This window comes from Myotis brandtii, unplaced genomic scaffold, assembly GCF_000412655.1.
Source record: "Myotis brandtii unplaced genomic scaffold, ASM41265v1 scaffold185, whole genome shotgun sequence".
Lineage (NCBI taxonomy): Eukaryota > Metazoa > Chordata > Mammalia > Chiroptera > Vespertilionidae > Myotis > Myotis brandtii.
In genome coordinates, this window is record NW_005356870.1 from 2,321,499 (window position 1) to 2,335,189 (window position 13,691).

A 13,691-nucleotide genomic window follows, 5' to 3' on the forward strand; every position below is an offset into this window, starting at 1 on the left:
GAAGAGACCTAGAATATTGCTCAGGTTCTAGTATGGTCAATGTTCTCTCTTAACCAGATGGGGGGATATTTTCCCTTACTTGCTTCTTTGCTTGATAATTGACATGATTTTGACTCTAACTGGAGCTGTACATTTCAATAGCTTGGTGTTAACATTTTAGCAGGAAGAATCCAAGGTTCTTCCCTCTCATTCCTGACTAGAGATCTAACTCCTCAGACAAACAAAGCAGAACTCAAAATGTGTGGTGGAGTAAGCATCTTTTCACATTGTGAAAGATAATTTAGTCAAGCAGATAATGGAGAAGATACAGTGCTGTGTGGTTTGCCTTCAGGTTTTCAAAATGGGCTACATCAAATAAAAAAGGACTTCTAGTTTCATAAAATCACTTTAAATCCTAAATCCCATAGTTTCTGACTATGTTCAGAGTGTGAAGTTATATGGCTTTATGACTTCAGATGTTTTGAAATCAAAGGGATCAAAGAAGGGCTATGAACTAAGGAGTTACTAAGGAGGCCTTTGTTTGGCAAAAAAAGAGAAAATCTAAAGGGAGAGTGAGGTCTTTATGGAGACATTCTTGTATGATGTCAGATTCATCTTACAATTAGAAGGAACCTGGCTGCTGGGAATTGAGGAGCTCAGAACAAGTGGCTCTCCCACGTGGCATTTCCTATCATCTTTATTTTTCATTGTGAGACTCTAGGACCCAAGAGGAAGTTGTCTGTTTTGTAACCTTATTGATTAGTAAAGTACACACCAATGGTGAAGATGAAAAGTTCATGTTAGGCTCAACTGTGAGAAATGAGAAGGGCTCTAGAAAATGGCCCTAACCTGAAGTCTCTCTGAGTATCTCACTTCAAGAGAAGGGCTCAAGGTCAGGCAAGAAGGATTCACCTAATGAAAGTCACAGAATAGAAGACAAGTGTTAGCTTAACTCATGATGGTAATTCATAATTAAGAAATATAATGCTTATATCTAGATTATTTTTTAAAAAATAAGAAAACTTCCTTATTTTTTAAAACATAAAGACAACTTTATTTCAATGCAATACATTTTTATTTAAATGAAGGATGCTGTGTGGACAATTATATGAGACTCTCTTACTATTAACAATGTCTATGCCATGAGCCTGGTGATATATATCATAAGACCAAGTCACCTGCCACCCTTGATGGAGGATGAAATTTTAAAGGATTGAATCAAACGAACTTAAATCTATAAATTATTAATTGCTTTGGACCCAAGACAAGAATTCTGTTTTATGCATAGAGTGAAGAGTGAGTAGAACCTTAAGAACTTTTGGTTGGGTAATGGGAGTGGCTGAGAAACATCTATAATCCAAGTGGTTACTTACATTTAGGAATTAATCTGAGACTTAACTCCTCTGATGTTGTTGCTCTGCAGGCAGACCTTTTGCTGGGCCTTTGGACTACAGTTTAAGAAAATGAAATATGTCTAAACATTCTGGGTGCAAACTAAGGCAAATGGTGTGCATAGGCATCCTATATATTTAGGATCTTTTTTCTGTTTGTCTTAGTAGATAGTTGCAATGAAGTTTGAAGGTGGAATTATGAAAACTGTATAAAGAGTTATGTTTTAGTAAATTTCTGTGAATTATAATGAAACATTAATAGAATAAGACACTGAAATTAGAGACTTCATGTAAAACAGTATGGCTACACAAGAAGCAAACATAAAATACATGAAGTTATTGAGCTGCAACTTTAATGCTGGTTAGTGATTATGCTGTATAACATATAGTTCTTATTAAAAGGGAATTTACTTGTTGCAAATATTTGCTTACTACACTGGAGAAATGATATGTTTATTTGATCAGTGTGTGCAATGTAGAGTATGTCATTTGAAACTGAGAAACTTAGATTCCAAATCTTAAGAATCTGGAAGGGAAAAAGCAAATGGAAGGTAGTATTTGAAAATCACTATGGGGTGGACATTTTATGACTTCCTTACATGTGCTCAAATTTATCGTCACCACATCCCAGCCTTGTGAAGTCCGTTGAATTGCCATGTTAGAGATCAGGAAATAAGCTTGAAGAAGGAAATCGTGCAAATTCACAAAGTTGCTAAGTGCTATACTCTTTCCACTGTAGGTGTTACCTACATATTGAAACTGAGAATTCATTCCTATGGCTACACTTCATTTCCTTAGGAAGCTATGTTTAGGGAAAGGTATATAGAGCCACTATGCCAAGCAAATTGGGTTCTAGAGTATCTCTAAACCTAAGTCAGAGGGGCTCACTGTCTTTCAAATAGGAACTTGGTTTTGGTTGTAACATGGACTGCCCATGTAATGAAAAATCAAAAATGAAAGACTTTTTTGTTCTTGGGTCAGAGGGTTGGGAGGAGTATGGTCAGTAGAAATAAGAATTGTAGTCAGAAAACTTTGATATTACTATTATCTCTGCAACTCACTCATGTGTAGCTTCAGTAAAGATTTTTACTTCCCTGAGCCTAAATTGTCCTCATCATGTGTCATATCAATATCCCAGAAGGTCAAAAGTGCGAATGAAAAGGCGATAAAGGATGTTTTAAGTCATAAAATGTGATAAAATGTTACTTATACTTAACAGGTTATTTCTCTGCTTATGAGCAAATCTATACAAGCTATAAATGATGTTTACATCTACAAATAATTCTCTAGCCTCTTCAGCATGCTGTGGGGTGGGAAGGGATGTTGTTTCCTCCATCAACTTGTCTCAATAAGTCAGTTTGAAGGGGAAGGGTTAGAAAAAGATCCTGGGTGGAACCACTGCCACATTTTGTCTCCTCTTTAGGAATTACTGGTCTCCTTCTCCTACTCTGTTCTTAAAAGAATCAGGTAGATCATGATGGTTTTCCTCCAGGTAACAAAGTCCTTTCCTATTTTCCTGATGGATGATATTTTGGAACTCACTGAAGTGCAAAACCAACAGCTCACCAGAGAGGTCCAACAACCGCAGTGTCAGGATGTCAACAGGAGTATAACATGGAGGATTGGGCCCAGCTAATTGACCAACAACAGCCTGAAAGGTTAGAAATATTGCTGCTTTTTGTAGCAGTAGGATGGTTCTATCTTTTATAAACTGAAAGCATTTCTATTTCCTACCAAATTAATCATTTGGACTAATAGTTTTCATAAATTTATTTCATGTTATCCATTTCAGGGAGGGCTGGCCAAAGGTGGAGTGCAGACTGATTCACATGAGACCAAACAATGCCCATTCCCTCCAGCATCCTAAATCTCTGGATTTCAGAATTGCCTCTCTTAACCCTAAATCCTTGACATCGAGTCCTCTTGTCATTCATCATCAGGACAGAGAGCAAAGAAATCAAATGATGGGGAAGACACTACATTGGAAAGATAGATCGTTTGCTAGTTTGGAGAGCTGGCCTGGGTTTGACATTCAAGAGTCTACATGGTTGAAGTGAATGGAGAATAGAAACAATTATCCAGATATTTAATTTGGCTATATGTATATCTTCACGCTCTCCATACCTCCCTTCACCACACACGTATCTGCCTCAAATATAGCTTAGGTACCCAATTTTAACAGAAATCACTAAGACAGCTTGTAGTTTTCAATCTGGGAGATGGTCAAAGCCTCAGCTTAAATTTGAAGACATAGGAAAATGTCTTCATCTTTAATTTTTAAATTCTGCTCAATCCTTGATTTTCTTAATTGAATAGGTGAAAGAATGTGGTGGCTTTGGGTTAGTGTGTGTTCAGCATTTGTGTGTGTGTGTGTGTGTGTGCATGTAAATCACAGTTGACACAAATGTGAGGTTTCTGAATAGTTTTGAAAATTTAGTAATGTAAATAGTAAAACTAGCATAAAGATCACTCTGACTCTTCTAGACATCCAGACTGTTTTGGAGAGGACACTACTGGAACTGTTGGTAGGTAACAGGAATCATGTGCATATATGGAAGTGATGTTAATGGGAAGCCTCAGGTATCATCAAACTTCAAAGGGGGCCACTGTGTACCCCAAAGGATTGCTGACCTCTCCTTGCCCTTACCCTGTTTGGAATACTGAGTAAAATGCTTGAAATATATAAAAAGTACCACCCATGCAAATAACTATTTGTTAAAATATGGCTTTTGTTTAGGCTAATTTCAGTAAGAAAAGTACTATCCTCATTTCTGTGAGTTTTAGGATGTGGGACATTTCTCATGCATACGCCCTTCCCCGAGCATTAAGATGGACATTGAGTTTAATTTATTGATAGAACAAGGGGAATGAGCCCAATTTAGCCTTATCTCCTCTTAAAACAGTGAATCATTAAATTAAGAGCCTGATGGAAAATAAATTGACTGAAGTGATAGGAAGCTTAGCATGGCCAGGTTCTGACTGGCTGCTTTGAGGCCATGGTGGCCATCAGACTATTTGAATGATAATGACAAGTTTTCCTCTCATGACTGCATGGGTTGCCATGTTGACATTTCCATTAGTCTGAAGAAGTTTCTTGCTGTTACTACAGAACATGTTAACAACCAAGACCCAGTGATCATGCCTAGAATGTCCTCTCTGACATGTTATTGTGTGTGGGTGGTGGGGGGAGACATCATATTGCTTGGGTGTGGCCCCTTAAACAAGGAATACAGTGGCAAGAAGAATCAATAGGCAGCAGATGACTCAATAATAGACAGTGAGGCCAAAGCAAAGCACAGACAAGATGATGTGGGGTCCATGGAACACATTCCTATATTAGCACATCTGTCTCAGGAACACGAAAGGTGCTGGTCTAACAGACTGAAACGTTAGTCTGCTGAGCAACACTCCCAGGTCTCCACAGAGTGGCATTTTTATTGCAGTATTTCGTTCATGGAAAATGAACAAAACTTTAAATAAATCACAATTACTTATTGCTTAGTATTTTGGATAAGGAATTCTTTAGTTTATCAGTACCCCCACGGCTTTCAAATGTGCATTCTTCAAATAGTTTCAATTACATATACATTCTTTCTCCTGAACAATAAATTATTCTTTAAAAAAAGAAAAAGATACATAATTTTAAAGTGAAGAAAAACAAAAAACATATATTTTTGACATTTACCTTAAACTTATATGAAAACAACTCTATGTTAGATGCTTAAATATAAATAATAAAGGACATTATGTTATTTACAATGTTACACAGTAAGTTGAGAGAGTAAAATTCTGACATTAACTCATAAAGACAGTAAATGATTTAGGAAAACATCTAAGTAATGTACATGGTGTATTTACAAAAGAATATATAATAGAACTTGTGATATGTGGCCATTTCCCTTTGTCTGCATTTCTCTGCAGTGTTTCATGGGCCTTTGTAGATAGAAATCTCATCTCTGTGGCTGGTGGAACGCAGCCAGTGCTAAATAATAAAACTAGCCTTCCTTATTTTCACCAATGTGAGCTGTGCCCCTTTTAACTCTAGGCCAGAAAAAAATAGGAATAATTACTGAGCAAGTTACCCTGGATAAACTCCACCTGTATCAAGACAGTCACACTTAAACAAGGAAGATACAGCATGTTGGTGTCTGAAACACATTCACATACACCCTGGTAGAGTGTTAGTTTGTAGAAAGCATGAGGCTGTCCAGGTACTCTTGGAAAAAAGTCATACCAGGCAAGAAGGGAGAGTAGGATAGTAAAGGAATCTTGAGTGAGAAAAAGAAGTTTGCATATACTATGTTCCACTGCATACCCCTCAGTAGGATATGATTTCCAGGGGGCAGAGTGGCTGTGGAACTTCTGGGCAATTACCCAAAAACCCACAGAAGCTTTTCATTTGCTGGGAACATAGGTTCACCCTCCTTTGAATGGCCACAGCACTGCCTGAGTTTATAAACAGGGTGGGTGGTTGAGAGCCACGTGGCAGTTAAACAACATAGAGATGTCCCTGTGAACACAAATCCGGTGGCCGCAGCAGGTAGCCCTGAGGAGTCAGCTGGCCTTTCTTATCAAGGGAAGCTCTTCTTTTACAGGTAATGCTGTCCCGAATAACGCCCCCTCTGTGAGTGACTAGAATCAAATTGGAAAGAAACTTTCCTCTTATCCTAAGTTTTCATATATTTTTGTAACCTGAAAATTTACAACAATTTTCATGTTGCTCATTGCTCTCGATAGATTTTATTTATTCTTGAAATTATTCAGAATGAGACATGTGAATACTCCTAAGTCTGTAGAATTAGAAGCAAAAGTTGTAGTTTTAATTTGTGATAGGAATTTTTTATTGAAATAGTCCAAGACTGACTCAAAGGCAATATTAGAATAACTTATAGAACCTCTTTGGGTTGACTGTCTTCTTCCTCCTGCCGTGAGCTTACTCATGTCTACAGACCTGGGAAATCAGTGCAACTTGTGCCGCCTGACAGGGGCCCCTCCGTGTGGATTAACAAGCTGATGAGGGCACTGCCGGGCACAGAGGAAGTGGTATGTGAACAGTGAAGGGCAGCCTGGGATATCAAATACTCAGAGTAACTTCAAAGACCTGCAATCAATCAGGCATCTCTGTGGATTGTAGAAACATGTAGGAGCTCAATGACATGACTCATGCCCAGCCTGCATTTTTCTTCTAAGACCTACTTGCATGTATCTTCTCCCCTTTACCTTTAACATAGAAATTTGGTGAAGAAATAGGTTCAGTTCACCTGCCAACAAGCAGCAGTTACTTTCATTGACTTCATGCCTGGTATTTTGGACCCCTTGCTAACCTGTTTCCCATTTTGTCACATGGCTCCCAGGAGTCTACTTGGAACCTCAGTAAAGCTCCAGCCAGATTCGGCAGGTATCAGGCAGGTCATAAAATGGGGGCCTGCAATTTTTACAAAAAGCTATTATTTTCCTGAATTAGCAGTTCTTTCGAATGTTAATACCTATAGGCCTTCTTTGGATTTACAATCCCAAGAGAACATGCAAAGTTTAGACCCATCTTAGTCCTGTTCTGTGAGAGTAAAGCAAAAACAAAGGAGGAAATGGGTGATACAGGCTGGGAATCAAGAGGTCAGTACACAGGAGGGGGTCGTGTTTCTGCAGGGAAAGGTGCAGTCTTTCCAACAGTATTGATGTTGCCTGATGAAGCATTACTCTCAGAAGGTTCTTACTAGTCACAAATCACATGCATGTTGGCCATTCCTGACAAAAATGTTCATGCATAGTCATGACCTAATCAAGGCAACATTGAAAAGCAAGAGAAAACTAATGAGGAGAAAGGAGTGGTCAACAAAACTGTTTAAAATTGCAACCCATGCCACACAGCTGCCCTCCACCTGTGTCTTCCATCAATCCCTCCTCTGGACACTCTATTTCCCTATGATGACCAGTCACCACTAGGCACAGCAGGCACGTTTCCCTCTAGGTATTTCAGACAAGTGCTGAGTGTGCTGTTGGAGCTGGGGTGTTTGTGCCATAGCATGTCTGTTTCAAGCCAAGAAGACAGAACCAATCACTAGCTCCAAAATCAGTGAAAAATGCAAGTCAGGAATGATTGCACCTTGTCCAGCCCTGGTTTGATCTTCAACTAGATGTGCTGTTGTGTCATTCCCCCAGAGAGAAAGTGACATTGAGTCCTCTGATAAGGTGTTGGTCTTACCTTAATAGCAAGCCAGAACCCATTTTCTCTGCTACCCTCCAAACTGTTGCTTTTTCGTCAAGAAAAATAAATTGAAATAAATTAAGTGATAGCTCCTCTTAGTGAGAGCAAGCTGTCTTCTGATGAATAATATAGTTTTTTTAAAAATCACAATATTACTTTCTTCCTAATATTTAACATTACTTAATGCAGTTTCCTGCTGTAATTAATAGTAGCATGCTGTTGGATCTACTATTATCTCAGAGCCCAGTGAAGCAAACCTTTGGCTGGCAGAGTAGACACGACTCATTTCATAGACTGAAAGCAAAAGAAAACTTCGTACAGAAGAGAAGAGTATTTGGATGGATGTGCCATTACAAGACGTACTGATTGGGTGCTACTTTAAGCAAACGGAGGAACAGTTGCAAGTCTTGCAAATCATACATCCAGTCAACATCATAATGCAATGCACAAGAAGCCAGCGAAAACAGAATATATGGGAGGTTTTGCTGAAATACTGTGGAAAAGCAATCACGGTAACAGTACAAAACTTGCTCTCGACATAACATAACATAAAGGCACCATTGATATCTTTCTCGTTTGGAAATACTGTAAAAAATTGCTACATATGGCACATAACACATTTTTACATACATATATTTAATTTATAAAAGTTTTTTTCCTGTTTTCTATTTGCAGAACTGCTAAAATAAAATAAATTGTTTAATTTAAGGTGGAATACTTTATTATATAAAATAAAGTTTTACAGGTGTATCTATGTGTTTATTTAGGTTTTTATACAGCGATAGGGTCTTGGTTAGCAATTACACTAGACAGCCTGGCCTGCAGATCCTCCTGTGTCGAGAAGCGGCCTGCTGGGTTAGTCCTGCTCTCGGCCAGGCGGAAGGCAGGTGCTGCCTCGAGACTGGCTGCCAGGGGGTTCTGTATGCCCAGAAAAGGGGTGGCTTCACCTACTCTTTCATCTTCTGTTTCGCTCTCTGAGTTACTGCTCTCAGCACTTGTGTTGCTGTCCATTTCCAACCTGTTGGCAATGTGGCCATTGGGCTTGGTTCTTTTGGCCCGCCGGCTGTTGGTGAGTTTCTTAACAGGCTCTTGAGCTGGCTCGTACTCCTGGGTCGTTTCATACTCCTCATCCTCCACTATCCTCAAGGGGCTAGGGGGCAGGCTGCTGCTCTCATGCGCGGGGTTGTGGTGGAAGGAGTTGAATTGCTGAGGGTGGTGGTCATACTTCTCCCGCAGCCGTGGTGGTGTCACCAGAAGCAGAGGTCTCTCTTCTTCCACAAAGGGGCTGACTGCCATAGAGGGCATGGACACCGTCGTGCTGGACACAGGTGCAGACATTTCCGAAGGGGGCGATTTGGGGGAGCTTGGCGTGTGGAAATCTACAGGTGACATACGAGCCGGGGTGGTCATTGCTGACACATACCTGTGTGAGCACAGAATACCCCGCATAAGTGTGGTGGAATAAGAGGAGTCATAGAGTAGGGAGGGGAAGGGGACAGAGTTCACGATATTACATAATCAGAGAACAAAGAATTTCTGTTCATCGTATACTTCTTGGATTTTTACACTAGGACATTCAGTACCCTTGGGATCTCAAGTTATGTAGCCAAGAGTTTCCTTACAGGAGTACATGCATAGATCAGCTACATGGCCTAGCTCATCAAAGCTTTAAGGATTTCCAATCTCATCATGATTGTAAATAAAAGCATGAGTCAAGATTAGAGGGCACGAGGTCCTGGGAACCTGTTAGTTTGTAAGGACCAAGGCTGAGGGATTTGTAAGGGAAAGAAGTATTACTTAAATACTATACCTTCCTAAAGGCCAAGGGGTCTTAGAGAATGAAGCCCAAATGGGGAATGGAGGAAGATCTAAGATGAGTTGCTGAGAGCTGGATCTGCATGCATTTGGATCTGTGTGCCTTGTTTCTCCTTAGCTCAGCTATAAGGTTATGTCTTATGAAAAAAAAAGAGCATAGTGACTTAGATTTATTCCTGATAACAGTGTAACATATTTGTGTGCTTTAAATTTTTCCATGAAATGCTACTTCTTAACATTCAATTTGCAACTATCCATCCCAGTGACCAAGACATCCAAAGGTAAGCCTGAGAGATCCTTACATTGGCTTCACAGAATATTCAATCCCTGGTCTACCTTTCTTCCAAAAATTAGAGCTGCATCAGTCTTTGGCTTATCTTTGTGACTGCTCAAGGTCTGCTGTACCATGTTACCTTACGTCATGTTATGGCTGATAATGCTCATTGAATCTTCTTGTCAAGACACTGAGTGCAATGTTTTTACCATATCATGCTTTATCCCCCCAGGAATAAGAAGACCTGACTTGGCACTGGAGAAGACATGTGGCTTATTGACAGTCACATTTCTCAGCTTTTGATAAAAATGTTACCAATGCATAGCACTAGATGACTCTTTTTTTCACATTGGTGTTCTCAGAGTCTAATTTGACACGACCTGTGATGACTCAGGACAGCACCATCTGAACATTAGCTAACAGGAACCTATTAACCTTCCTGCTTTCAGCCATGATTCAGAGTTATATGAATGTGAGATCTAGCTGTGTCTAAAATGGGAGAGTGTCTAGAGGTTGAACTACTTGGTGCCCGAATCTTCAGACTTTTTGCTTTCTGAGTACTTAACTTTAGCTCTCTGAGAAATGCTAATCCAAATTTAACCAAACACATAAAAGTGATTTATCTTTTCATGATCCTAGAGACTATCTGGGATATTCAAGGAAGTCTACCACAGTAGGGAAATGTCATTCTTTAAAGATAAATGTCACATGTAGTAAGAAAGAATTGATCCCTAAACTCTTTTCAGGTTTCAAAAAAGACTAAAACAGAATAGATAGACTTTTTAAATACATAAATGTATAATTATATGTATATCTAAGAGTAATGTTTTAAACCAGTTTTGGACAATGCCTTATTTTTCATCCATGAACAGAGCAACCTTTAATTCCATAAAGCTTTGAAATACCATTTTGGGATATTTCATAGAAAGGCCATTCGAGAAGTGATTAGCAGGTTCTATATGACCTATAAGCCCCCAAACTGGTCATCTTTTGTTTTAAGTACTTCCCAAGCAAAGAGTGGAAAGAGTCTACCAAACTATTTCCACCCATGTAAATACCAAATACATATTTGACATTATGTAAAGCTTTGAACAAATGGTCAAAGATTAGACTGAGATGATACAGTAAACAAGCAGACAAAACCCCTCCGGCTTTGGAAACAAACAAGTGACAGCTTACTGGTAGGCTAGAAATGCTGGTTGGGTATAACTCTCTCCCAGTTTAGGTGAAAATGGATAGAGAATCTATAAATTTAGTATTTCTATAAAGCATCTCTTTCAGTTTACTTTCCTCTGTTCTTTATTTTACCTTTGCTATAATTCCCCAACCCAATCCAATACCCCCAGAAAAAAAGCCAAAACATTCTGGAATAAAGGGCCATATGAGAGGCAATATCTACTTTGAAAACCACCTGTGAAGACTGTCAGACGCAGCATATAAAAGATTTATTTATTCATCCCTTCTTGGAATTTCATAAAAGGGATAATCTATGGTGGAACGCAAGCAGTTGTTCCCCATGAGAGTCAGCAGTGACATAGCCCTTGATTTGATTTTACTGAGGCTGGAAGGTAAGACGAGTTAGCACATGAGAACACGAGGTCAGTTCGACCAGAGTTTGGATAACTGGCAAATTGGAATTCTAGAAGGGTCCTTATCAATCACTGGTGCCATCTCTCTAAAGTGACAACTGAGGAAACAGATCCCGAGTGGGGCTGAGCCTAAGGCCGGACCTAGGAACTCCAAGTTGGCTGCACCTTCCACATCAAATCATTCCAGCTCGTTAAGAGTCTGTTGCCTGTTGGCCACTGGGACGAGGTGAGAAGCTCAGAAGAAATGAGTTCAGTCAAACAGAAAGATGACTTCATCAACTAGGAGCACTCCTAGAACAGGCAACTGCTGCCCCTTATTCTCATTAGAGTAGATTTCCTTAGGTGAGACCGCAGGTGCTCATGGGGATTCGCTTACTGGGGTTCTTTCTCCTCTGCAGTAGCTTTGCCCTTCAGTTTTACCTTTCGCTATGAGGAGAGTCTCGGTAGGAGTCAGGGGTTTCTCTGGCATGCCTGAGGAAGCTGTTACATTCACGAGGGCCTCCCATGCCATTAAGACGTCCTCTTGGGCCCCCAGTTGGGCTGCTGTGCCTACTGTTTTCTACTGATGACATCATGATTACAGAGTGGCTTTCAGAAATGATGCTTTCGGTGTGTCCGTTGCTCCAGCTAGAGGGGAAATGTGAAAGGCAAAGATATTTTTTAGAAAATTATGTGCAAAAATGGAAATGAAGAGAATGACCAGACAAATATTTCAAATTATCCATGCATCAGTAGTTCACTACATGGAAATGAAGAGAATGACCAAATATTTCAAATTATCCATGCATCAGTAGTTCACTATAACATAACTTGTCTCAGAATAGAATTGTTATAAAGACACTTGCTATAGAAAGGATCTTGATTTAGACTGGTTTTGTAAGGACACAGGTTATTCATTTGTTCACTCATTCAACACATTTATCAAATATCACTATGTGCTAAGTGTTTTTATAGTCATTCTGATCTTGACAGCTTAGGTTAAGGAAACACTTGCCCAAGTGAGCTACATTTGGAAGTCTAGTGTTGCCTTTGGTTGCACTAGTGTTGCACTCAGATATTGGTCACCAGGGCATTTGCTAATTTAGGGTTCACGTATTTAATCGATTTCTCATGTGTATTTCCCAGGGCAATTCAATCAATGGGAGAAGTCAACTTCTAAGTATTATATAGCATCTAAGACAGAGTTTTCCCAGTATAGCAATTCAGTGAGTGGTTGGGCAAGAGTAAAGACAATCTCTAAAATAGGGAACAACTCTTGAGGTAGGTATCATTTCCCCTTGTTTGATGATGAAAAAAAATTAAGGCTCAAATTTAAACAGCAATTAAATGGCAGAGCCAGTGGATGTCCAAAGTCTGTTTTTGTCCCACACCATACATTTAACTATACTTCACTGCCCCATAAATGTGTCCTGTGCCTTTCTTAGGCAATGGCAGCACAAGGAAATTTACAAATATTCATTCTTTGAAAAACCACACAATTGTTTTTTTCTCATACCTGTGACTCGGAGTCTGGGTGACGGTAGTGGAATGATGAGTTGTCGAGGTATAGTGACTGGTGGAAAAAGATGTCTCCACTTCTCTTTCAACAATATGCTCACTAGAGATGACATTTTTAGATACGTATTGCTGGTTAAACAAAGAGACACAAATTGAAGATTCATGTAAGTCAAAACATTAGCACTGCCACACACAAAAATCTGTTCTAGTACACATAATAAACAGTACATTTCTTCATAATAAATTTCTTTTCTCCAATGTCCAGATAGAAAATCCTATTCTGGTTACTGTGGCCTTTAGATTCAGTGAGTGGAATTAATAAGTTACTCTTTGGACGTGTTCTCAATAGAGGTCCTACAGTCATAACTGCTCATTATCCATTTTTTTTAGTTTGTTTCTAGTTGATAACATGACTAGAATTCAGTAAAAATATTTGTCCAATATTCATTTTTTGTCATGGTTGTTACAAGTGAAAGAAGAATTTGTTTAAAGTCTCTATATTGTAAAAAAATAAAGTCTCTATATTTTGGATCTACCACTGTTTTACAATTTCCTAGTGTCCATGTTGTCCAAATGATACCACTGGAATTTTTAAATTGTCAGTAGTTTAGATCTACCACTGTTTTACAATTTCCTAGTGTCCACGTTGCCCAAATGATACCACTGGAATTTTTAAATTGTCAGTAGTAAGAGTAGTGAGGCTACTGAGAGATGGGAAGGATGTACAGAAGTTGTTATGGTCACACATCTGAGAAAGCACATAATACATGGAGGATCCAAATGCAGTGCAAGTACATTCTATTTCATTTTCATCATCAAATCACAGTAGCTATTTACTGTCTTCTCAGCGGGAGAGGCACATTCTGAAGTTGTTTTAAATGCTATTTGTATTTACACCAAATTAAGTTAAATAGAGGATGAGGCAAAGAAAAGGATACCCT

General features: G+C 39.1%; 1 protein-coding gene across 13 annotated transcripts in view; it reads right to left on the bottom strand.

Moving 5' to 3' along the window:
• Positions 1–1,039: 1,039 nt before the first annotated feature.
• The window catches only part of NRG1 (neuregulin 1), a 159,785-nt gene continuing 147,133 nt past the window's right edge, over positions 1,040–13,691 (bottom strand). For 8 of the 13 annotated variants that reach the window (XM_014537866.1, XM_014537865.1, XM_014537864.1 and 5 more), the window contains 3 exons: positions 12,749–12,879; positions 11,674–11,880; positions 1,040–8,998 (listed from right to left, as the gene is read on the bottom strand). In XM_014537866.1, coding sequence (XP_014393352.1) covers positions 8,347–8,998; positions 11,674–11,880; positions 12,749–12,879 — 990 coding nt within the window. In that variant the 3' untranslated portion in view covers positions 1,040–8,346. Of the gene's footprint in view, positions 8,999–9,385; positions 9,528–11,673; positions 11,881–12,748; positions 12,880–13,691 lie in introns of all 13 variants that reach the window. The other 5 variants (XM_014537870.1, XM_014537869.1, XM_014537868.1 and 2 more) reach the window with 4 other exon arrangements.